General features: G+C 43.5%; 2 protein-coding genes across 15 annotated transcripts in view; one reads left to right on the forward strand and one right to left on the reverse strand.

The window, feature by feature from the left end:
• The window catches only part of NAA16 (N-alpha-acetyltransferase 16, NatA auxiliary subunit), a 110,554-nt gene extending 98,468 nt beyond the window's left edge, over positions 1-12,086 (reverse strand). For 6 of the 8 annotated variants that reach the window (XR_005224698.2, XR_005224697.2, XR_005224699.2 and 3 more), the window contains exon 1: positions 11,884-12,086. Coding sequence is in view for 5 of the 8 variants with exons in the window: in XM_043533463.1 (XP_043389398.1) it covers positions 11,884-11,937 (54 nt within the window). In the remaining 3 variants the exon portion in view is untranslated. Of the gene's footprint in view, positions 1-11,313; positions 11,341-11,883 lie in introns of those variants that run through there. The other 2 variants (XM_037894718.2, XM_037894727.1) reach the window with 2 other exon arrangements.
• A 109-nt stretch (positions 12,087-12,195) lies between these two features.
• MTRF1 (mitochondrial translation release factor 1) overlaps positions 12,196-26,937 on the forward strand; it is a 30,127-nt gene continuing 15,385 nt past the window's right edge. The window contains exons 1-3 of one of the 7 annotated variants that reach the window (XM_043533506.1): positions 12,196-12,314; positions 15,265-15,436; positions 26,314-26,753. In XM_043533506.1, coding sequence (XP_043389441.1) covers positions 26,336-26,753 — 418 coding nt within the window. In that variant the 5' untranslated portion in view covers positions 12,196-12,314; positions 15,265-15,436; positions 26,314-26,335. Of the gene's footprint in view, positions 12,421-12,541; positions 12,731-15,264; positions 15,437-21,928; positions 22,693-26,313; positions 26,754-26,937 lie in introns of those variants that run through there. The other 6 variants (XM_043533480.1, XM_043533489.1, XM_027823738.3 and 3 more) reach the window with 6 other exon arrangements.

Genomic DNA, 26,937 nt, shown 5'->3' on the forward strand with positions numbered 1-26,937 from the left:
ACTTTCTGTATAGTCACAGTTTCTTGGAATGAGTGGGTCTTTCAAACAGCAACAGAGTATACAAACATTTTGAAAAGGAAAATGAGACTAAAGACACAAAAGCCAGTATAGGGGCACATTATACCTTAGTCCACTTCTTAAACTGGCTACATTCCAAGCTAGTGTCTCTATGGCCTATCTATTTAATTCTCATAGACCTCATGCTATTGCATAATACTGACAATTTGAAACAAAGCATAATATGCACTGTAAGGCTGTAAGTGGAGAGTCTAAAACCAGAAAGCAGAGATTATCCAGAAATAGAAAAAAAGCCAGAGTCAATACAAGCATATGGGAGTGGTAGGAGAAAACCCACCATTAGTGTCTAGTTAATGAAACTGCAGTGAGAAAGGAAACCTGTTCAAACCTGCAGAGACTTTTAGAAACAATTCTGTCAAAAACTTCCAAACCACTTTTTAACCACCATATCTTTTTTTTGGGAGCTTCTCCTGGCTGTAGGTGCTTAGAGGCCCTTTAGCTATGCTGAATGCATATACTCTAGTCACAAATACATACTGTTCACAGACAATGCAGAAACATTAGCGTACTGACATGACAAATATTTAGAAGTTCCAACATTTAATGACAATTTATAAGTAGAACTTGCTTCACAGAGCATTTGTTTAGTAGTGTCTGTTTTACATGTGTCTATCAAACATTATATAAAAGTTTGATTAGACTTTAGGAGACAACATTTAGTAGAATATATACACTGAATACTACCTAACTAATTACATGGCAGTGCTTGTTACGTTTGTTCAATGCTGGAATAACTTCAATTTTTAAAAAAACTGGTTAACATTGTTTGAATTTGAAACTTCATCAGGTATTAAGAGTGGTATTCTGTATACACTGAGTCCATGAAAGTCACATCTTTATTACTTGCACAGATACTGCTTTTTTAAAAGCAAGGAAGCAGCATGACAATAGTGCCATTTTTTTTGTATGATACTTGTGAATGTGTGCAGCTTTACTCATCCACTGATTTCAATGGGACTATTATAATGTGTGCGGAGTTATGCATATGTGCACTTCTTTGCAGGATATAGATCTTAGATATTACATCAGAAAACCAGCAAGATATAAAAACAAAACGTTTTTTCTACTCTAACTGCAAATTGACAGAAGACAAACTGTTTGTCAAACAACTGTTTGAAAACACAATTTTAATTGAGAACTCGAAACTCATGGCTATGTTTCACACTGCCAGCTGTAAGTGCTTGCAGTTGCACTATTATGAAACAGTGTTGCACACCTGAATAAATGAATTTGCATAAAATCCATTAAAAAAGAAGATTTTTAAGCTTCACCCATTCTAACAAAAGTTTGATTTTTTTCAAGTTATTTATGCACTCTGAAAACTCAAAGCAAGCATACGACTAACACTGGTAATTTTAAGCGGCTAAAAGGCTGACTTATTTCTTAGTGTTCAAAATAGGGCTGATGCATTAAAAGTGTAGTCACATAAAGAGCATGCACGCTACGCTTCCCACCTACCATCCTGCCCCAACACATTAGCAAGAATTATACAGCAAGTGAAATGGCCCTGCCAATCAGAGCAACATTTCCCAGTGTAGTTACGATTCAGAACAGCATGGTCATTGCCACAGTGCAGGGCAACGGCATCTGTATTCCCCCTTTATGGGGCAGAAAGAGCACCCACTCAGGTTCCCCTACCCATCACCTCCCTTAGGTGGAGAAATGTCTTTCCCCCTTCTGACCAGGGTATTTCCAGGCCGAAGAGTTCTTTACCTTCACTACATTATTCTTAGGAAAGACAGGCTGCCCAAGTAGACCTGCTTACTTTCTCAGATGGTTAATTAAGTGTGACTGCCCACAGTTATAAGGTGCCACATAGCACTTCCCATGCAAGCCTAATTTATTCTTAAGGTAAATACTACACAGAAAACACTAAAAGTTTTTTAAAAAAATCTACACAAAGACTAATAAGCTGACGAGCAATCACCCCAACATGGGCTATGGCTGGAGCCATCCTTCTACATCCCACCCAAAGGGTTTCCTTGTTTCAAATTCCTCACAGCTTAAGCTCAGAACACACACACATAATCTTATGGGGCCTCAGTAGGGTCAGTTCTTCCAACCTTTCCCGAAGGATTGGGTCCCTCCATGAACGAGGGGTCCTGTCTATTTGCTAGATCATGAAGAAGACCCTGAGAGCCTGTTTAGAACCAGGCTATTTATCCAAAGATCTTTTCTTTCTCTGTTGGTCCCTGGAAAATCCAGTTTGAATCCATATATGCAAATCTCTCCAGAGAGTAAGTTTAAAAGGCCTGATAACTAAAAGGAATTACATTAAATATGTAACTCCTCTAGGAGGAGATGGATGCAATTCCACAAACACAGGGCTTGTCTACACTACTGCATGGGGTCGATCTAAGATGCGCAACTTCAGCTACGTGAATAGCGTAGCTGAAGTTGACATACTTAGATCTACTTACTGCGGTGTCTTCACTGCGGTAAGTTGACAGCTAATGCTCTCCCGTCGACTCTGCTTGCGCATCTCGTTCTAGTGGAGTACCGGAGTCGACGGGAGAGCACTTAACGGTCGATTTATCACGTCTAGTATCGACCCCCACACTGGATCGATTGCTGCCTGTCGATCCCTCAGGTAGTGTAGACAAGCCCACGTGCTCAACTATGTTTTTAATTCAATGGACTCCAAAGGTATTAAACCTAATTCAATAAGGTTTAACTGAAGTCAGTAAAGTTTATCTTAAGATTTATCCAGGATATTATCAGTCTGCCCAAATCATCAATTACAAAGTGAAACATCTGTGAATTGTTACTGTCCTTGAACATCACAAGCCCCAAACTAACACCGCCATCTCAACTTTTTGATTCATTCATCTTGCAAAATAGTAATCACACCAGCGTAGGATTACTAGTGAACTTAAACAGAAAGTAATCCAATTTCTCCATGCCATCACTAACATTAAACCAGGTATCACATGCAAATTTATCACATCAAAAAGTTATTCTACAAACATGCATTACACGGTGCAGCTTTAAATACTAGCTGTTCATTCCTATTAACACATGTAATATTTCTATAATACTGTGGTAACTTAATGACATGTTTTAGCAACTTCAGAGAAAATAATGGTCTATAATAATTTGTGCTTTTAGGCTGATAAATGACTCATCTACTTTTATTGGTAGGCAATACCTATATAAGGCAGTTAAACAAGAATATTAAGCTAAAACATTTGATGAAACTTGAAGATGTGCTTTGTATATAACCAAGTAAAAATGAAAAAAAAAATTCAAAGCCATTGACAAATTATTGTAATAAGTGACCATGCAGAGAGATTTATGTAGCCATTATGATTTCAGTTTTTTAACTGGGCTGCAAAACAAGTCCACTTTCTGATGCGTGATTTATTAGAACATGAATTCCAAGTGAATGTAGTATATACTAAAAAAGAATTTTAAAAGAGATTAGCCAGTGATTCTCATGAGTCAGCCCAATAACAGAAACCCAAAAGAAACAGTATTAACATTCTTATCTAAAGAAGTCCTAAAATACACTTTTTAAAAAAAAGCTACAATAAATACTGTTTTCTAAATAAGAAACATTAAGGGCCTATCTACCCTACTGGTGCAAATTAAATATTTCTAGGGTGCTTTAATGTAGTACTGTCTACCTGGACCAATTAATGTACAATATTAGTGTGCTTTAGAAATCACATCCTATAGTACACACTGCTGTTCTGTCTAGACAAGTCCTAAATTAAGACTAAATTCTGAATTTAAACACACTTTTAGAGTGCCCATCAGTATTATGGGCATCAGATTAACACTAAAACTGAAAAAGATTAGAGCACATTAGTACTTAAGACACTGGATCACCGAGTGCACATTAGAGACTGCAATTATGAGAGACAAGGTATCAATGTCCTGATCAGAAAACTATTGAGTGCACAAAGTTGGGGGAGATCAAAGAGGCAACTAAGTCTAATTACTTCTTGGGAAATTCTGCACCATTGCAAATGCCCAGAATGTATGTTCCCTGCCGATTTCTTTGCTTCCCCACAGAAAAATAACTTTCTGATTGGGAAGCAAAGGGAAGCCACAAGAGCAGTCATGCGACCCTCCCCAACAGTATGTTTTGGGTGCTCAGGGCAGCTAGCAGAGAGGTAAATCACTGTGGGGCAGGAGGCAGGACTGGGGAAGACCCAGCTAGTGGCTCCTACCCTGCGCTGGGCTCAGCTGCTAGTCCCGGCTGGCCTGGGGGAGGACAGTACTTCCTCTTCCCCTGCATCCAGGGCCAAGTCAAACCGACCCACCCCCAGATTTTTCCCCCTGCTGAAGGAAGCTCTACAAACTCCCCCACTCCAGGACCCATTGCTCCGCAGCTGCAGGGAGCGGGATCCCTGTACAAGGAGCTGCTCCCCCATCCACAGTGCATCCAGACCTCCTCATACCCAGACCCTCCCGCCGAGCGTCCCCTTCTCCCCCACTCAGAATGGCCCCGATGAGCTGCACAGTGATCTCCCACCTCTGTGTAGCCAACGGCCTGGGCTCCCCAATGCCATGCTGGAGCCTCCACATTTGACAAATAACATTTTCAGAATTTTAAAATAGTGTGCAGAATTTTAATTTTTTTGGCACATAATGTAACTAACAGTGGACTTTGACTACCAGCATATAAACTGGACAAAGTCACCACCTGAGAAGTTTCAGCAATTTCTCAACCATTTAAACAACTGCTTCTTTATACAATTCTACAGCATACAAATTAATAGTTTCTCCCCTTAGGGCTTGTCTACATAGAAAAATTAATTGCTATAATTATATTGGTATATTTCCAAGTGGACTATTATTTACAACAGTGGACTTTTTAGGTTTAACTTAATTCCCTTTTGAAGCAAGTTAAGCTAAACTGAAAAAAGGCCACTGTTATTGCAAATTATAGCATCCACATGGCAAGTTACACTGATAACTATACTGGTATAGCAATGCTGATAAAATTTCCCAAAGTAGACAAGCCCTTGTGCCTAGGTAACGTAGGAATTAGTTCAAGTAGTAACCAGAGTTGAACCATTACATAACTATGACTGTGATGCAGTATGTGAAAAGGAATCCTACCAAAAAATAATGTTGTGAAATGAAACTTTAGGGGATTAAAAAGCGAAAAGAGGAAGCAGTAACAAAACAGCAAAAAAAAAAAATCAATCACAGGTCAAGTGAAGAACCCAAAATTCTGACTGGTTAAAATGTCAACTGACCAGCTATTATTTGAGCTCCATCAAATACTCTAGCAAGAATGCCCTCATGTAGGTATTGGCCTACTTTTTTTGATTGCATCGTGATGCCATTCTTTCGGAACTTCATTTCATTGTGTTTCACATTTTTCTCTGTTAAAATAATGCAGTTAAGTAATGTTTTGTAATTATGCATAAGTACCTCAGGTTATGCTTATTGGAGACCATAAAGTCTTACTCTTTTTTTGTTTGTTTGTTACTGTACTAAAATTAGTGCGTTAAAATAACCTGACAATTGACACTATTTGATCCATCAGCTGACCAAATGTTTTTGGATAAGTCACATGTGCAACCCTAGACCCTGGTATTCTCAAGTACCCTCTGAGCAGAGTTGCAGAAGATGTATGTATGCAGAAATAGAGGAAGTATGAAGACAAGGACACAATGTAGTATGGTTAAATGACAAGGTTCAAGGATAGGAGTACTTGTGGCACCTTAGAGACTAACCAATTTATTTGAGCATGAGCTTTCGCGAGCTACAGCTCACTTCATCGGATGCATACTGTGGAAACTGCAGAAGACATTATATACAAAGAGACCATGAAACAATAACTCCTCCCACCCCACTCTCCTGCTGGTAATAGCTTATCTAAAGTGATCATCAAGTTGGGCCATTTCCAGCACAAATCCAGGTTCTCTCACCCTCCGCCGCCCCCCTCACCCCCCAAACTCACTCTCCTGCTGGTAATAGCCCATCCAAAGTGACCACTCTCTTTACAATGTGTATGATAATCAAGGTGGGCCATTTCCAGCACAAATAAAGGTTTTCTCACCCCCCCACCCCCCTCCAAAAACCCCACACACAAACTCACTCTCCTGCTGGTAATATGAACAAGAGGCTGCTCGGCAGCTCTCCAACACCACTTTCTACAAGCCATTACCCTATGATCCCACTGAGAGTTACCAAAAGCAACTACAGCATTTGCTCAAGAAATTTCCTGAAAAAGCACAAGATCAAATCCGCACAGACACACCCCTGGAACCCCGACCTGGGATATTCTATCTACTACCCAAGATCCATAAAGCTGGAAATCCTGGGCGCCCCATCATCTCAAGCATTGGCACCCTGACAGCAGGATTGTCTGGCTATGTAGACTCCCTCCTCAGGCCCTACGCTACCAGCACTCCCAGCTACCTTCAAGACACCACTGACTTCCTGAGGAAACTACAATCCATCGGTGATCTTCCCGATAACACCATCCTGGCCACTATGGATGTAGAAGCCTTCTACACCAACATTCCACACAAAGATGGACTACAAGCCATCAAGAACACTACCCCCGATAATGTCACGGCTAACCTGGTGGCTAAACTTTGTGACTTTGTCCTTACCCATAACTATTTTACATTTGGGGACAATGTATACTTTCAGATCAGCGGCACTGCTATGGGTACCCGCATGGCCCCACAGTATGCCAACGTTTTTATGGCTGATTTAGAACAACACTTCTTCAGCTCTCGTCCCCTAACGCCCCTACTCTACTTGCGCTATACTGATGACATCTTCATCATCTGGACCCATGGAAAAGAAGCCCTTGAGGAATTCCACCATGATTTCAACAATTTGCATCCCACCATCAACCTCAGCCTGGACCAGTCCACACAAGAGATCCACTTCCTGGACACTACAGTGCTAATAAACAATGGTCACATAAACACCACTCTATACCGGAAACCTACTGACCGCTATGCCTACCTACATGCCTCCAGCTTTCACCCTGACCACACCACACGATCCATCGTCTACAGCCAAGCTCTGCGATACAACCGCATTTGCTCCAACCCCTCAGACAGAGACAAACACCTACAAGATCTCTCTCAAGCATTCTTACAACTACAATACCCACCTGCGGAAGTGAAGAAACAGATTGATAGAGCCAGAAGAGTTCCCAGAAGTCATCTACTACAGGACAGACCCAACAAACAAAATAACAGAACGCCACTAGCCGTCACCTTCAGCCCCCAACTAAAACCCCTCCAACGCATTATTAAGGATCTACAACCTATCCTGAAGGATGACCCAACACTCTCACAAATCTTGGGAGACAGGCCAGTCCTTGCCTACAGACAGCCCCCCAACCTGAAGCAAATACTCACCAGAAACCACATACCACACAACAGAACCACTAACCCAGGAACCTATCCTTGCAACAAAGCCCGTTGCCAACTGTGTCGACATATCTATTCGGGGACACCATCATAGGGCCTAATCACATCAGCCACACTATTAGAGGCTCGTTCACCTGCACATCTACCAATGTGATATATGCCATCATGTGCCAGCAATGCCCCTCTGCCATGTACATTGGTCAAACTGGACAGTCTCTACGTAAAAGAATAAATGGACACAAATCAGATGTCAAGAATTATAACATTCATAAACCAGTCGGAGAACACTTCAATCTCTCTGGTCACTCGATCTCTGACCTAAAAGTTGTAATATTACAACAAAAAAACTTCAAATCCAGACTCCAGCGAGAAACTGCTGAATTGGAATTCATTTGCAAATTGGATACTATTAATTTAGGCTTAAATAGAGACTGGGAGTGGCTAAGTAATTATGCAAGGTAGCCTATTTCCCCTTGTTTTTTCCAACCCCCCCCTCCCCCCCAGACGTTCTGGTTAAACTTGGATTTATGCTGGAAATGGCCCACCTTGATTATCACGCACATTGTAGGGAGGGTGGTCACTTTGGATGAGCTATTACCAGGAGAGAGAGAGAGAGAGAGAGAGAGTGTGGGTGGGGGTGGGGGTGTGAGAAAACCTGGATTTGTGCTGGAAATGGCCCACCTTGATTATCATACACATTGTAAAGAGAGTGGTCACTTTGGATGGGCTATTACCAGCAGGAGAGTGAGTTTGTGTGTGTGTGGGGGGGGGGGGGCGGGGGGACGGAGGGTGAGAAAACCTGGATTTGTGCTGGAAATGGCCCAAATTGATGATCACTTTAGATAAACTATTACCAGCAGGAGAGTGGGGTGGGAGGAGGTATTGTTTCATGGTCTCTGTGTATATCATGTCTTCTGCAGTTTCCACAGTATGCATTCGATGAAGTGAGCTGTAGCTCATGCTCAAATAAATTGGTTAGTCTCTAAGGTGCCACAAGTCCTCCTTTTCTTTGTGCGAATACAGACTAACACGGCTGTTACTCTGAAAAGGTTCAAGGATGTTATTTGAGCCAAAGATATATCCTCCAGAAAATGGAACTCCAATCCAAGAGAATCCTATATAATGTAGCAAGCTATTGCAGGTAATATCTAAATAAGATAGAGGTCAGGAGGGAATTTGAGAAGAAACAAAGTAGTCCTAAACCAAAAAGCCCATATACCAAAAGCAGCAGCCTAGGATAGAATCCACACGTACTACTAGAACAAACAGAGCAATTAAGAATAATGACCAAGATACCCTGTAAGAATATTTTTTAACACCACATACACATATTGTTTCTAGGCATATACTAAAATAAAGCCAACAAAAGGTACAAAATATAAGCTATGCAGACATTAATACTTCAGGGAATTAGTTGGGAACAACTGCAAGGATAAAACAGAAAAACGAACACTGAGAAATTTTAAAACTTGATTTTTTTCTTTCAGTACATTAAGATCAATTGGACAAGTGAATGGCAGCATGTGGATAAGAATTCAGGAAATAATCAGTTATTAATCCCTATGTAGATCATTAACTCACCTTTCACAAAAGGTAAACATTCATTCTCACTCTACTGCCACATTATTTTTATCTGATTATCTATAATTAGACATTTGAAGATAAAATGGTGGTAATTTGCCTAAAATGCACTTGCCTAAAAATTCTATAAATTTATAATGTTAATTATACAAGATATATTGGGAAGTGACTGCTACTATGAACTTGTTTGCTCCTAGTAAGAATAATCACTGAACTGTTCTAAAATTAGTAATTTATTTATAGCAAAGAGAGCAAGGGGAGTGCTAGATTACTTAGTAAGATGCATACCATAACCATACTGTAAGCAGCAAATTGCTATTAAGAACTGTTAAATCTTCAAATCTAAATGCTGCCCAAAGCCAACAAAAGAAACCAATCAAGAAACACCTGCCAGTACACATCAACAGCACACATCTGAGCTTAGACACTTAGATTTGTGTTCTTGTTAAGCACTCTGGCCTTTGCTAAATTCAACTTATCCCTAAAAAAAATCCTCACTATTGTTAACACCAGTAGTAGCAAGACGGATGCTCTAGGAGCAAATAACGAACCAGTGGTTGCCAGTAGTTTTACTACCATGACATGTGGACCTCCTCTGAGCAGGTACAGATGACAAGGTAATTTAAAACTCCTGGAGCTTTGTTCACACTAGGGGTATGTCTATACAGCAGCTGGGAGGTGGGATTCCCAGTTCATGGAGACACATATGCTTGAGCAGAGCTAGCGTTAGTGCCTAAAAGTAAGTCTGGACACAGCAGTCTGAGGCTCAGGCTAGCTGCCCAAGTAAAACCCTGCACATGCAGTCTGTACTCTGGTGGCTACCCTGAGCTGCAGCCTGTGCTGCCACAGCCACACAGCTATGTTTAGGAGCTAGCTCGAACAGAGTTTGCACATGCATGTCTACTAGGGTTGCCAATCCTCCCGGTTTCGCCAGGAGTCTCCCAAAATTGGGCTCTATCTCCCGGAGGCTAGCGAAGCCAAACAGGGAGATCTTAGGCCGGTAAAAGTCTGGCGATACAGCAGGGCTAAGGCAGGCTCCCTGCCTGTGCTGGCCCCACGCCACTCCTGGAAGGGGCCAGCACATCCCTGCGGCCCATTCCGGGGAAGAAGAGGGGAGGCAGGGGGTATGCACATGCTGCCCCCCATCCCAAGCGCCAACTCCACAGCTCCCATTGGTCGGGTACTGGGCCAATGGGAGCTGCGGGGGCGATGCCTGCAGGCACAGACAGTGCACAGAGCCCCCTGGTCTCCTCCTCGCCCGAGGCCACAGCGACATGCCAGCTGCTTCCTGGAGCAGTGCAAGGGCAGGCAGGGAGCCCACCTTAGCCCTATTGTGCTGCTGACCAGGAGCCACCTGAGGTAAGAACGTCCCGGCCACCCCCTCCTGCACCCCAACCCTCTGCCCCAGCCCTGAGACAGCTCCTGGAGCCAGCACCCCAAACCCCCACCTGCACCCAAACTCCCTCCCAGAGTCTACACCCCCTCCCACACCCCAATGCCCTGCCCAGCCCCGAGCCCCCTCGTATACCCAAACTCCCTCCCAGAGCTTGCACACCACACCCCAACCTCCTGCCCCAGCCCAGTGAAAGTGAGTATTGGGGACAGCAAGCGACTGGAGGCATGGAGTGAGTGGGGCACGGCCTCAGAGAAGGGGCAGGGCTGGGAGGTGGGTAAGGGTGTTTGGATTTGTGTGATTAGACAGTTAACAACCCTAATGTCTACCCAAAATGGGAATCACATCACTCAGCAGCTGTGTAGACATACTCTACAACTCCATTATTAATCACCCATGGAGCTGCACCGAGTGAGATTTTTTTCATAAAATAGTTAATACACAGAACAGCCTAAAGGATTTTTTTTTTTAAAATAACCTAGACCAAGAAAATATTTCAGACAAACTACAATGGACGACCCAAGAAATGGATTATTTATAACACAAATTAACCTTCTGGCAGTTTAAACACTTGATCAATTAAGTAAATAAATTGAGTCCTTGGGCTGACCACTTACACGTTAAAAAACCCCTTTAATGATGTTGCGGAGAACCCAATACTGCTTTACTAGGCTGCCAGTCATGCTCAGCCATGTGGTTAAGTGAAAAAAGCTTCCTGCATTTTAGTATCTTAAATCTAGTCCCTCTATACCATGTGTTCTTGGTCAGTTGCTATCCAAGAGATGGCTGCATTTCAGAGATGAGGTGAGAGTCCCTATACATCGGTTACATTTATAAAGTGCTTTGGGATCCTCCTTCGAGCTGAGCGTGCTGTTTAAGTGTAAGATATTATTATTAGCCACACACCTGAACAGACATCCCCAATTCTAGAGAGGTTTGAAATCTGAACCCAGACCAGGCTCTCACAATTCAGCGGTGTGTTTCAAATGGGCCAAGCCAAAACCCCAGATCCAGGCAGCCGAAACTTTTTTTTTGCCCCCCTCCGCGGAGGGCGGGGGCGCAAGGGGAAAGTGTCTCAAATCTGGTTTCAGGCTTCGCAGCCGTCTGTGGTGACCAGCGTTCCCCGGGGACCCTGCATCCCGCTTAAGCGCGCCCCGGCCATGGGGAGCAGAGGCGGCTGGGTACAACAACGGCGCGCCAGCCCGTTTGCGGCGGCCCCACTACATCCCGGTTCCGGGGGAGCAGGCGGGCCCCTCATGGGAAGCGGCTGCCGGGCCTGCTCTGCCCTGGGCTCCCGCGAGACAAAGGAAGGAAGCGGGCAAGAGCCCGGAGGCGGCGGGAGCTCCAGCCTAGCCAGCGCACGGGGCCAGGGCCGCGCACCTGCTCCCGCGCCCCCGGGGGAGCTGGCTTGACGGGCTGGGAGAGGACGGGTGTCCCGAGCCGGGGCGGGCCTGGCCGCGCGGGGCGGGCACTGACCAGGATCCGCTTGAAGAGGTTGCTCTCCTTGGGCGGCAGCAGCACGGACGGCATGATGCGCGAGGGCAGCCCGGGCGGCGCGGAGAAGACGCGGCTCCTGCCAGGCGGCGGCGGTTTAACTCATTGGCCTGCGCCGCCCGGCCGGCTCCCCTCAATCACGGCGAGCGAGCGCGGCCCTTGTGCGCAGCTGCCGGGGAGGCCTCGCTTCCCCACTGACGCTGCAAAATGGCCGCTGGGATCCCCCTTGGCGCACGCGCAGATCCTGCTCTATAGCCTGCGGGGTGAGAGGGGAGCAGCGCCCCCGCTGCCAGTCCTGGACCCCCGGCGGCGGGAGGCATCCCAGGAGGTAGCGGGCTGAGTTTGGCCTCGCCCAGATTTGCCACCAACTCTCGCGATGTTGTTATAAATCTTGGGATTTGGTGCCTGAGGAGGCCAGCCTTACCCCTTTTGTAGCGCTTGTGGTTCGAGGGGAACCTCTCTCCCCCAACAAGGCAACACCCCAGGGCAAGTCAAAGGACCTGTGAGATTCAAGGCCTGGTGGGTGGCTCCGTGGAGGCCTGGGGCTGGCAGTGCAGCGTGGTGTTTGGCTGCGGGGGGGCATTGGCGGGGTTTGATGAGTACCTGTGGGATGTGACAGGATGGAAAATCCCATTATTCTGATTACACTCTTGCCACCGTCCCTCCTCTTTGCCTTAGCGTCCACTGTCTGAAGAACTGTTTGTTCTAGAACCACATAATCTGAGAGCCAGGAATCCCTAGTTTCAAAGAGAGATACAGTGCATTCGTCTCTACGCTACCAAGTTTGTGGCTGCTAAGATCTGGCTGGAATTTAAGGAGTGAATGGCAGGCTAGTAATCAGACAATTATGATTATAACCTATGGATGTCATCTAATGTATTCACTCATTTTTAAGTGTTTGACATCAAATGTTAGCGATCTAAAGCTTCCTAGCCATCTCATAAATATTTGTAAGAGTTAGTATTTGTTCCTAGGCTGGCAGTGGTTCCTTTACCAAGTAAAGTGTGAGGCTTGAGTGGCTTGCTGCTGTTGACATAATAAGAGTTACCTGTTTCCACATTGAAAACTTTGCTCTTTGAAGTCTGTAGCTTCTCTTGAAGCTGTAGAGTAGGGCATGGCCTGTAACTTCAGTGGCATCACAGATGCAAGTGTCTCTCAGACTTTCCTGGGAAAAAGAAAAGGAGGACTTGTGGCACCTTAGAGACTAGCCAATTTATCTGAGCATAAGCTTTCGTGAGCTACAGCTCACTTCATTGGATGCATTCAGTGGAAAATACAGTGAGCAGATTTATATACAGAACATGAAACAATGGGTGTTATCATACACACTGTAAGGAGAGTGATCACTTAAGATGAGCTATTACCAGCAGGAGAGCGGGGGCGGGGGGGGGGGGGGGGGGAAGAAAACCTTTTGTAGTGATAATCAAGGTGGGTCATTTCCAGCAGTTAACAAGAACGCGTGAGGAACGAGGGGGGGCGGGGAATAGATTTACTTTGTGTAATGACTCATCCACTCCCAGTCTCTATTCAAGCCTAAGTTAATTGTATCCAGTTTTCAAATTAATTCCAATTCAGCAGTCTCTCGTTGGAGTCTGTTTTTGAAGTCTTTTTCTTGTAATATCACAACTTTTAGGTCAGAGATCGAGTGACCAGAGAGATTGAAGTGTTCTCCGACTGGTTTATGAATGTTATAATTCTTGACATCTGATTTGTGTCCATTTATTCTTTTACGTAGAGACTGTCCAGTTTGACCAACGTACATGGCAGAGGGGCATTGCTGGCACATGATGGCATATATCACATTGGTAGATGTGCAGGTGAACGAGCCTCTGATAGTGTGGCTGATGTGATTAGGCCCTATGATGGTGTCCCCTGAATAGATATGTGGACACAGTTGGCAACGGGCTTTGTTGCAAGGATAGGTTCCTGGGTTAGTGGTTCTGTTGTGTGGTGTGTGCCTGCTGGTATTTGCTTCAGGTTGGGGGGCTGTCTGTAGGCAAGGACTGGCCTGTCTCCCAAGATTTGTGAGAGTGATGGGTCGTTCTTTAGGATAGGTTGTAGATCCTTGATGATGTGTTGGAGAGGTTTTAGTTGGGGGCTGAAGGTGATGGCTAGTGGCGTTCTGTTATTTTGTTTGTTGGGCCTGTCCTGTAGTAGGTGACTTTTGGGTACTCTTCTGGCTCTGTCAATCTGTTTTCTTCACTTCAGCAGGTGGGTATTGTACTTGTAAGAATGCTTGAGAGGGATCTTGTAAGTGTTGGTCTCTGTCTGAGGGGTGGGAGCAAATGCGGTTGTATCGTAGAGCTTGGCTGTAGACAATGGATCGTGTGGTGTGGTCTGGATGTAGGTAGGAATAGCGTTCAGTAGGTTTCCGGTATAGGGTGGTGTTTATGTCACCATCGCTTATTAGCACCGTAGTGTCCAGGAAGTGGATCTCTTGTGTGGACTGGTCCAGGCTGAGGTTGATGGTGGGATGCAAATTGTTGATATCATGGTGGAATTCCTCAAGGGCTTCTTTTCCATGGGTCCAGATTATGAAGATGTCATCAATGTAGCGCAAGTAGAGTAGGGGCATTAGGGGACGAGGGCTGAGGAAGCGTTGTTCTAAGTCAGCCATAAAAATGTTGGCATACTGTGGGGCCATGTGGGTACTCATAGCAGTGCCGCTGATTGGAAGGTATACATTGTCCCCAAATGTGAAATAGTTATGGGTGAGGACAAAGTCACAAAGTTCAGCCACCAGGTTTGCCGTGACATTATCGGGGATACTGTTCCTGACGGCTTGTAGTCCATCTTTGTGTGGAATGTTGGTGTAGAGGGCTTGTACATCCATAGTGGCCAGGATGGCGTTTTCAGGAAGATAACCAATGGATTGTAGTTTCCTCAGGAAGTCAGTGGTGTCTTGAAGATAGCTGGGAGTGCTGGTAGCGTAGGGCCTGAGGAGGGAGTCTACATAGCCAGAGAATCCTGCTGTCAGGGTGCCAATGCCTGAGATGATGGGGCGTCCAGGATTTCCAGCTTTATGGATCTTGGGCAGTAGATAGAATACCCCAGGTCGGGGTTCCAGGGGTGTGTCTGTGAGGCTTTGTTCTTGTGCTTTTTCAGGGAGTTTCTTGAGCAAATGCTGTAGTTTCTTTTGGTAACCCTCAGTGGGATCATAGGGTAATGGCTTGTAGAAAGTGGTGTTGGAGAGCTGTCTAGCAGCCTCTTGTTCATATTCTGACCTATTCACAATGACGACAGCACCTGCTTTGTCAGCCTTTTTGATTATGATGTCAGAGTTGTTTCTGAGGCTGTGGATGGCATTGTGTTCTGCACGGCTGAGGTTATGGGGCAAGTGATAATGCTTTTCCACAATTTCAGCCCTTGCACGTCGGAGAAAACACTCTATGTAGAAGTCATCAAAGATGCACTGCAAGAACCACCAGGGTGCCAATGCTTGAGATGATGGGATGTCCAGGATTTCCAGGGAAAAGGAACCATCTGAAGGATAAAGTGACTCTTCTTATGTTTTGTGAGAGACAAGGTGGCTGAGGTACTATCTTTTATTGGACCAACTTCTGTTGGTGAAAACAAGCTTACATAGAGCTCTTCATAAATTAACGTTCAAAAACAGAACTATAAAACCCACATTCTCTACATTGGCTGGCATCCCTTATATAAAGATGATTTTTTTCTAACTTGTCAAAGAAGATGAATACTTTGACGTACACTTCAAACACAGTCATAATCAGTACAATTTTCCAAAGAACTTGGCCACGGGCTAAAAAAATTCCATTTTCCACACCCTCGTACAATATCTTACTCACCTGCACTCAGGGTTGCAACCCCCATTCCAAAGTAGGAGTTAGAGTTGATGTTTGCCTACAGTGGCCAAAGACCATATTAGTAGCCTGGCATCCTGGCATAATAGCTAACCTGTCCATTCTGACATATGGCTGTCAACATAGGGGGGTTGCACCTAAGATGGGTGCATCATTAGGTTGTTAATGCCCTTATGGGGCAGTACAGGCTCTGGATCCGAAGACTGGGAAGGATTATGATATGTATATTTCTGTCTCTGGAGAGAAGAAGAGGGAATTTTGGGGTGAGTGCATTTCTAGGGATTGCAGAAAATATGGGGTATATTTTGTATAAAACTAGAAGAGAATTAAGATACACACTATGAATCGGTCATACATGAATAATAAAATATTCCTTTTCCTGGGGAATTTTTATCTATTATACTTTTTAGAGACTGCTCTGAAACAACCACAGCGCAAGCCATACGGCTATGCTTTCCCTCTACAGTTATTCAGCACATAGACATTCCCTATAGGAGGTGAGCTCAACCTTTTTATGCTCACCCAGAGGGTTAACAAATTTCACCAACTCCAAATGACTCAGTCAGCTCTTCCTCATTTCCACAAGTTACGTTCCACATACACCCCAACCTCCCTCAAAAAAAAAATAGCTGGTCTGAGGTCATTAGGAACATAAGAATGGCCATACTGTGTCAGGCAGCATCTCGTGCCAGATGTTTCAGAGGGAATTAACAGAACAGGGCAATTATCACGTGATCCATTCCCTGTCATGCAGTTCCAGCTTCTGGCAGACAGAGGTTTAGGGACACCCAGATTGCGGGGTTGCATCCCTGACTATTTTGGGTAATAGCCACTGAGGAGCCAATCCTCCATGAACTTACTCATTCTTTTTTGAACCTTGTTATACTTTGACAACTTCACAACATCTGGCAATGAGTTCCACAGGGTGACAATGTGTTGTGTGAAGAAATACTTCCTTATGTTTGTTTTAAACCTGTGGCGTATTAATTTAATTGGGTGACCCCTGGTTCTTGTGTTATGTGAAGGGGTAAATAACACTTCTGTATTCACTTTTTCCACACCTTTCATGATTTTAAAGACCTCTATCATATCCTCCTAGTTATCTCTTTTCTAAGATGAACAATAACAGTCTTCTTAATCTCTCCTCATATGGAAGCTGTTCCACACCCCTAATCATTTTTGCTGCTCTTCTCTGTACCTTTTCCAATTCTAATATATGTTGCTTGAGATGAGGCAACCAAACTGCACACAGTATTCAAAGTGTGGTGTACCATGGATTTATATAACGACATTATGATATTTTATGTCTTATTATCTGTCCCTTTCCTATTGTTTCCTAACATTCTGTTAGCTTTTTTGACTGTCACTGTACATTAGCAGAAAACTACCCACAATGACTCCAAGAGCTCTTTCTTGAGTGGTAATAGCTAAATTAGACCCAATAATTTTGTATATATAATTGGGAATATGTTTTCCAATGTGCATTACTTTGCACTTACCAACATTGAATTTATCTGCCATTTTGTTGCCCAGCCACCCAGTTTTGTGAGATCTGTTTGTAACTCTTTGCAGTCTGCCTGGGACTTAACTTTCTTGAGTAATTTTGTATAGTCTGCAAATTTTGCGAGCTCACTGGTCACCCGCTTTTCCAGATCATTTAGGAATTTGTTGAAGAGCACAGGTCCCAGGACAGATCCACGGGGGAACCTGCTATTTACCTCACTTCACTGTGAAAAAGGACCATTCTGTCCTGGAGTCTTATAGGCCCAGATTCTCAAAGGTATTTAGGCTCCTAATTTCCATTCATTTCCTTGGGAGATAGGCACCTAAATTCCTTTGACGGTCTGGGCTAAAGGAGCTATATACTTCGTCATATAAGGAACTAGGATTTAGATTTATTTTAGTTCAAAGCCTGTTTTTCTTTCTTTTATTTTTCATTTTTGAACCACTGTTGTTTTTTAGCATATGCCTTTACATCAGATTGCTTGAAAAGAGACTTAACTCAAATTGTATACAAAATAACTATGTTACAAGAATGTTAATGTGTGATAAACTTTTCAACAAAGGTTAGTAAATGAAGAATTAACATTGCCCATGGAACTTTAATTAGGCCCATTTGTGGGAATGCATTATGCTACTTTCTTTAATTATATGATAACTAGAGCTTCTCAATTAAATGTTTTTAAAAATTTAATATGGGGAAAACAATGTATTTTTTTCCTAATCTCATTCTTGGAAAGACGTTCAAAAGTTCAATCTGAGGCAGACACCCAGAAGCAAAATTTCAGCTCAAACCGTTAAAGTTTGGCAAAGGTATAAGCAACTTAAAGCAGAGTTTTACAATGGAAAATGTTAAGCCACCTTAACTATAGGCCATGCTACCAGTTCCATTTGCAGTAATGTCTTACTGTTCCTTAGTATTATTATTTATTAATATATATATCCTATATATTTTGGTATGTTTTAAATAAATATTTATTTTCTAATAATATAGATGTCTAGTAAAACATTTATTGCTAGTAAACTCTGTTTACATTAACTGACTACCAACAATGAAGTGGTGATGTGAAAATAGCTTGGAGACAGGTACCATTTAAGTCAGATGTACCATACCATTTTCCCAGAATTACTGCATTTAGTTAGACAAGGTGTGCGAGGTAATTTTTTTTTTTTTTGATCAACTTCTGTTGGTGAGAGAGACAAGTTTTTGAGCTTATACAGAGCTCTTCTTCAGGTCTGGGAAACTAAATCAGTGTCACTGCTCATGTTGTGGAGTTTCCATTTCAGATGGCAAAATTCAATATCTTCCATTATTGTATGCAGTGTTGTAGCCGTGATGGTCCCAGGATATTAGAGAGGTAAGGTGGGTGAAGTGATATCTTCTTTGGACCAGTTTCTGTTGGTGAGAAAGACAAAGCTTTTGAGCTTTTCTGAGGTCTGGGAAACTAATGTTACAGCATACACCAATCATGTTATCAAAGCATATCTTTAATCTATGAAGCTGATGGACATGCTAGCCATCTTCTCTTCTGGCTAAATGAGGGAAAAATTAAATGCATTTTGTTTAGGGTTGCAAGTAACCTCTTGAATTGTTGGTAATGGGAACCTCAAGGCTCCACACCCTACCCTGCCCTGCCACTTCAACCAAGGCCCCACCCTGCTCTGCCTCTTTCCCCAAGCCACCCCCATTGCTCACATCTCCTTCCCCCTACCCCCCTCACTCACTGGATAGTCTCAAGGAGCCTGCCTGCAGGTAGGAGGCGGCCCCAGCTGAGCAGGGGTTGGTGTGGGTTAATGACCCAGCACCTACCCCCACCCCGTGGTAAGCAGACTTTTGGTTCAGGTGCCATTTAGGGTTATCAGTTCCCCTTTTTGACCAGACTTTCCAGTTGAAAACCAGGCACCTGGCAACCCTAAATGACACCCGGACACAGAAGCCAAAAACCGGACTCTCCGGCTATTACTTCCTATCATTTGATCCTACTGTGTTCAGAGAAACAGGAATTTGTACACATTCTTTATAAATAAACAGGATTGCATCAATTAATACCTGATTCTATCATCAATATCTCCACCTGATGAAAACAACCCACAAGGCCCCGAACATTGGTTAACTGCTCTGATCAAAAGGGGGTAACGGTATTATAACAATATATAAATGATAATAATCTTACATAAGAATGGCCATACTGGGTCAGACCAAACGTCCATCCAGCCCAGTATCCTGTCTACTGACAGTGGCCAATGCCAGGTGCCCCAGGGGTAGTGAACCTAACAGGTAAGGATCAAGTGATCTCTCTCCTGCCATCCATCTCCACTCTCTGACAAACACAGGCTAGGGACACCATTCCTTACCCATCCTGGCTAATAGCCATTAATGGACTTAACTTCCATGAATTTATCTAGTTCTCTTTTAAACCCTGTTATAGTTCTAGCCTTCAAAACCTCCTCAGGCAAGGAGTTCCACAGGTTGACTGTGCATTGTGTGAAGAAGAAATTCCTTTTATTTGTTTTAAACCTGCTGCCCATTCATTTCATTTGGTGGCCCCTAGTTCTTATATTATGGGAACAAGTAAATAACTTTTCCTTATTCACTTTTTCCACAGCACTCATGATTTTATATACCTCTATCATATCCCCCTTAGTCTCCTCTTTTCCAACTTATAATTGTGCCTGGTGAATTATTTGATTTCAAAACATATTAACGTAAACCAGTATCTGTATAAATGATGAAGTATGGCTATACGCCTGTGTTTGCGTGGAGCCTCACTGATGTCAGTGGGTCTCAGCGGAGGCACAGAAGTCCACCAAATCAGAACAAGTTGTGAGACAACTCTTTACGTCAGTGCCTAGACAACAACAGAAAGAGAAGGGTTCTCTAATTCACTGAGACTGCAAGGCAGTGGCCCCAAACTGTGGGGGACGCCCCTTAGGGAGACACAAAGAAATGTTCAGGGGGCGTGGCAGGGCCCAGGCCAGCCCCCATGGGGATTGGCGAGGGAGTGCTACCCAGCCCTGCCCTGCTCACAGCTCTGCTCCGGCCCCTCCTTCAGCTGTGCCTCGGGCTCCTGGCCCTGCCTCCAGCCTCGGCTCCACACCCGGCCGTGGCCTGGCCATGTCTCCGCTCTCAGCCCTTGCCCTACCTGAGCCCCTGACCCCAGCCTTGGATCCCAGCCATGGCTCCACTCCCGCACCCAGCTCCGTTCTCAGTCTCAGCCTCGGCCCCTGGCAGCGGCTCCGTTTCTGGCCCTGCCCAGCTCCCAGACCCAGAACCATGCCCAGCTATGGCCACAGCCCCAGCCCCCTTAACCCTGTGTGTGTCTCCCGCCATGGGAGCTGTGGCCTTGCTCTTGGACTTGGCTCCCAGGGGGATGTGGACAATGGTAAAGGGGGCGCAACCCTGAAAAGTTTGGGGACCACTGCTATAAGGTATATAAGCATACAGAGATCTATGTTTCTTTTAGTACATGTCTAATTTCCATTTACAATAATTGGGGCTCATGAATGCCTATGGAAAAATTGACACCATATATAATTATCTATTAAACATGTTCTGGCATCTTTTTATATTACATAAAGAAAGTGTTTACCTTTTTTATACTACTTTCCCCTTGTCAACCAGGCTTAATAATAAATGAATCATGTTCGCTTTTAATCAAAGGTTTACTATCTTCAGATGTAAATAACTATTGTTGGCTGCCACTGGCATTACTTCTGATTTTTAAGCCAGTTTAGTAATTTATATGTTTGAGTGCATGAGCTGTTTGTGATTTTCATATAATTTAATAATAACCGTTATTTACCTGTCCAAGATTTTAAGCGTTAAATAATATTTTAATGCGAGAAGATAATTTGATGATTTTAAAATCATCAGTGTCTAAGGCATATTCCGATGAGTGTAGGGTTTAGGGTTGAGGTGGGCAAACTACGGCTGGTGGGACCGTCCTGCCCGGCCCCTGAGCTCCTGGCCCAGGAGGCTCACTCCCGGCCCCTCCCCCGCAGCCACGCTGCTGCGCGGCGCAATACTCTGGGCGGCTAGGCTGCAGAGACCGGCCTGACCCGGTGCTCTGTGCTGTGCGGCGCGGTGCAGCTGTCTGTCCTGGTGCAGCCGCGCTGCCAACCACTGGTGCTCCAGACAGCGCGGTCAGGGAGCAGGGTGAGGGGGTTGGATAGAGGGCAGGGGAGTTCGGGGGGTGGTCAGGGGCGTGGATAGGGGTTGGGGTGGTCAGAGGGCGGGGAATGGGGGTTGAATGGGGGCAGGGGTCCCGGGGGGGCAGTCAGGAAGGAGGGGGGGTTGAATGGGGTGGGGGGGGAAGTTAGGAGCAAGGGGCAGTTAAGGGCGAGGGGTCTGGGGGCAGTAAGGGAGAAGGGGTGGTTGGATGGGGCAGGGGTCCCGGGGGGGCAGTTAGGAAGGAGGGGGGGTTGGATGGGGCAGCGGGGGGCCTGGGGGCAGTCAGAGGACGGAGAGCGGGGTGGTGGATGGGGCAGGGGTCCCCAGGGAGCCGTCAGGGAACACGGGGGGTTGGATGGGGCAGGAGTCCCGGAGGGGCCGTCAGGGGGCGAGAAGCGGGGGAGTCGGATAGGGGGCGGGGGCCAGGCCATGCCTGGCTGTTTGGGGAGGCACAGCCTCCCCTAACTGGACCTCCATACAATTTCAGAAACCTGATGCGGCCCTCAGGCCAAGAAGTTTGCCTGCCCCTGGTTTAGGAGGACAAATTTGGTGCGATACAAATGTATGCTGAATCCCTTTCCAGAATTGGCAGTTTCTGGTGGAAAAACTATTTACTCAAAAAATTCCTGACCTGCACTACCCATAAACCAACAAGTCAAATAAAAACCTGAAATTGATTATTCTTTGAAAATGCATGATTTTTAGTCAATCTAATGATTTTTAAGGCCCTGACTCATGTTTTTTGAATAGTTGCATCTGGCAATATTGAATTCCACACAAATGATTTATTTATATTGTTGTGCCAGCTGCTACACAATAAGGACCTTGGCTGGGGGCTTTTGATCACTGCCACAATAAAATAAAATAAAATTAATAAAAAGTAAATAATAAACATAAATAATATTTTTAGAAATTGCATATTCTCCATCTATGAGTGTGTTGCCTTTCAGGCTTATAATGAAAAAAGGGGTTAACAGCTCTGTGACTGAGGCATTCTGGGAGCTGTAGTGCTTAGCAAGAATGCTGGGAGTGGTAGTTCTTTTTCAGCCTTTCTCTTCCTCTCTGTAATGGCTGCATGTTATAAGGTACTGTCTCCGTCTGTTCTTCTCTGGGCAAGTTTATTTTAAAATTCTGTGCTACCATTTTTTGTTGGTAAAATACCCCTCGAGGAGGGCCCTTGGTTCCGAAGGTATCATCGCCTATAGCAGTGCTGGGATGTTAACCCTGGGAAGAGAGCTGCTGTATGGAAGGTGGCATGGAGAATAAAGAGCAAAGGGGTTAACTGGAAAATTAACTGTAAGTGCATCTGGGATTTCAGTTACATAGTGATTTTAACTTAACAAATATATTTTTCAGCTTTACAAATATCATATATTCCTATAATGATGAAGGGGTGGAAGGGAGTAGCTAGCTGGCTGAATTCCTGCTGAACTGATCACTTTAATGCTGATGAGATTTAATTGTATTGTTAGTTGTGTGTTAGGGCACCTAAAGCCTTGGATAAGTGTGTTTTAAGTTATTACTCAAGTTGAAATAAATGAACCTTAACTGAAACCATCAAAAAGAAAAGGAGTACTTGTGGCACCTTAGAGACTAACCAATTTATTTCAGCATATGCCACAAGTACTCCTTTTCTTTTTGCGAATACAGACTAACACGGCTGTTACTCTGAAACCTGAAACCATCAAGTTAAAAGTATTTTTAAGAATTACATTTTTCTGTTACTAATAGTGCCTTTAATTATTAAAACTGAAAGACATTTTAAAATCTAATTTACTTATTGCTTTGTTTTTTATTAGCTCTCTGATTGACTAGTATATTTTCACTGTCCAATCGCAATTTTTTCACCATCAGTTTCACTTTCTGGTTCTGATGCACTACCTACAAGCCTGCAGTGTTTTGATTGCAAACATTGCAGGAGAATGTTTAATTGAAATTTTTAAAAAATTAATAGAAACAAATGTTTTGGCCATAAGTTTTGTAAAAGTTTGGTTTCAAAATACTTACATTTTGGGACAAATTTAATCTGACAACATCTATTTAAGAGAAGGATAATTATTTGTGTGTAATTATTTCTAGGCAATGCACCTGCCCAGTTTGTCTGAACCACACAGTAGTTTAAGTATCATGAAATAACCGTTTTTGTTTGTTTTTAATTTCCGAAGAGCTCAGGTGAGGCTGTATTAAAAACAATTATTGAGTACTTCTGCTTTTCAGAACATCAGGTACTCTGATTCTCTTAGTGGTGTTTCATATTGTTTTTATAATGCGGTTAATTGAGTTAACATAGAAAATTGTGGACCAAACTGACCTGGCATAAGCAGGTGAAACTCTATTGACATCAATGAATCGCATCTTTTTAAGTGAAGTCTAAATTTGGGGCTGTGCAATTAAGTCCAGGGCTGTAGATGACTGGCCTGATTGTGCATTGTTCTAACAGAAGCATGTTAAGATATGGGCAAGGAAAAAGATGCGTAGAACAACCCCTTGGGGCTATCAGCAGCCAAGTGTCAATTAGAGCAGCCCTCAGGTTGCTATAATTTGTACCAGGGGCTAGGCGGGACCTAGCCAGCTTGTTAATAGTGGGAGGTGCAAAGGAATTCTTCCTGATTCCGTCAATGCCTGTGACACTGACAGTTAGGTCAACAATTTGAAATACTCTGCTTCTTGCCATGATAGGCTCACTGACACAGTGGATGGAATTAGAGAGTTAAAGTGGTGTGTTAATAAAAGGCCTGAAGGTGAACAAAAAATATCTGCTACTGACCTGAAAGAAACCATGATATCAAGAAATTAAAACTGGCATACTGTGACATATATGGCATATACCTACTTGCCCACATCTGTGTCTAAGGTGTTAAAAGAAAATGACCCTGAATTTTATTTAATTGTAAAAATATTTCTGTCTCCATGAGTTTAAAAAATAGAAGATGAGACAAAGAACTCCCACTGAGATTAGTGTAAATAATATGGAATTTATTTAAAACAAATCTCTTGGTCTTCTGTAACTGTCTTGAGAATTTTGACTGCTGCGGGGGAAGGTTCCTTCCCTCATTCTCTGAGCCTTGCACTTTATGTCAATCACACCTCTGAGAAGTAGGTGTAAAATGTTACCATAGCAGAATGATAGCATTTTTCACAGATGTAAATACTGACGCAAGGTGCTAAAGAATCAGGCCTTCAGAAATAAATACGAGGACTTTATCCTTCATGGTTATTCTGTAGTGAGACGGTGACTATTTCTTCTTCCTACTTTCTTGAGGCAGGGTGGGAGAGGGAGTTCCCTGTTTGCTCGCTAAACCCTATCACTTCAGGCAGTGCAATTCTTCAGATTTCTTTCTCTGAAAAGTCCTAGCATATGGTTATCTGAGAGGGGATCTCTTCCCCTATAATCCACTGCAGCGGTTAAAATTATCTGGGATGCTCTTTATGTTGGTTTCCAGGCAGCATCTCCTACTTCCTCCACAAACTCCAAACCTCTCCTTGTTGCGGAGGAGATGCAGAGGAAACTCTGCAGGGAACTTCATGGAATTTCCACTTGACTTAATCCATTCCTACATAGTATTTTGCTTTCTTTCTGCAAGAAACCCTAAAACTTTTGCAAACAAGTTAGTAGAAGCTTGAGTTTTCCCCTCCTAAAATGGAATTACCTGCATCTTTTGAAACAGGTCACCCAAAAACACATACACTTTTTACTTTAATTGTGTTGCAGTTCAGGATCAAGACACTTAAAAATAATGACCTCTCTTGAACCAATGCCTTGAAAAAAAGTTTTGTTAGTTGAATGAATGGCGGATTGCCAACCAAAATTAGGTGGCCTGTTTCCCCTCAAATTGACACAGAAAGGATGAGGAAATATGGACAAAGACAAAACGACTCTCAGTATTGGCAGAGGCGGTAGGAACCCTTAGTTCCATAACGAATCCTTTCTTGTGTCACAGTCTCACTGAAGTCAATAGGACTACTTGTCAGAGTAAGGACTATTCATGTGAATATGGAATGCAGGTTTAGGCCCCTTGATAGGCCACAACATCAGGACTTCCCGTTACAAACTGGAAAAGATTCTGTGATGTGAAATGTACAAACTGGTGAAGAAATAAAGACCTTTCCCTGAACAATGGCCATAATTTCCAAAAGGAATAAGTACTATGTTACTGTTCTTGCATCACGGTAGAATAGTTCAGACAAATTAGTTGTACTTAAGACTGCTTTTTTTTTATTTATTGAAATTATTGTAAGACTTTTTTTTAACTGAAATTATTTTAATTAATTAAATTAAATTATTTGTAAATTTAATTTGGAAATATATGCACAATAGGCTATGTAGCATTGTTGCAATGGCACCAATCCTGCAAACATTGATGCATGTCAGTAGTCTTGCCAATTAACCTGTTGCAAGATCAGGACCAGTGTTACTAATACACTCATGGCCATGCTCTGCTCTCAATTACACTAGTGTAAGGCCTTACCTACCCTAGAAGGGATTTGCTGGTATAGATATACTGGCAGAGCTATGCCAGCAACTTCCCCAACTGTAGATGCAGCTTATACCAGCAAGAAAGTTCTTTTGCTAGTATAATAGCTTAAACCAGTTCCCCAAATCAAATAAGCTATACTGGCAAACTGACTCTTTTGCCGGTATAACTGTGTCTGTGCTTCGGCTTTTGCCGGCATAGCTATGTTAATTGGGATGTGACTTTCTTCACACTGTTAACCAACATAGCTATGCCAGTAAAAGTTTCTAGTGTGGTCCAGACCTAAATCTGGGATGGTTCCATCTAAGGTGGAATGGCATTACTACATTTACACTGATGCAACTAAGAGCAGGATTAGACCGCTATTTAGCATTTTAAAATACATTTTTTTTTTAAAAGCCAATGAAAAAGTGGCCCATATTGTATCTGCTTTAAATTTCAGGTGGTGAACAGTAAAAGCTGAGATGAAACCTCACGGTGGCGTTGGGCTTTTTAGAAGTCTGCTTGCTAATTGTTTTCATCGCTGTCACCATCACTGCTCTCCTCTTGTTAAAAGGATAGATTACATGATGGAACTATCTATCTTTAGGCGCAATTATTTATTAAAAATAGGTAAACCTACTCTGTCACTTAATGATTGGTCAAGGAGATATCACCAGGATTTTAGAGCACTGTGGAAGCATGAAGCTGTGGAAAAATATCTAGAGACCTTAAACAGAGAATACCAGCGGGTTGGCCAGTTGTTAAATAGTGGCTCAATGAATGAGTATGATCGAAGCACTCTGAGCAGAAGACATAATCATTTATCCACCCTTGTAGCTGCATTTCAAGAAATACAAGAGGCAGAAAGAGAAGTTCAAGAGATAGAATCCATGTGTACAAGTAAGTAAAATGCATCTGTTTACGCAAAGCAGCTTTTTTTATGATGCGATATGCCTTATTACCCAGAATTTGAAACAAGTCACTCAGGGAGCAGTACACTAGGCACACACATTTTCCTGAGGGTCTTCCGTGTCCCTATTAAAGCCTTCTAGATCCTCCCATTTCGTTTTGCTTTAGCCCCACC

This window comes from Chelonia mydas, chromosome 1, assembly GCF_015237465.2.
Source record: "Chelonia mydas isolate rCheMyd1 chromosome 1, rCheMyd1.pri.v2, whole genome shotgun sequence".
Lineage (NCBI taxonomy): Eukaryota > Metazoa > Chordata > Testudines > Cheloniidae > Chelonia > Chelonia mydas.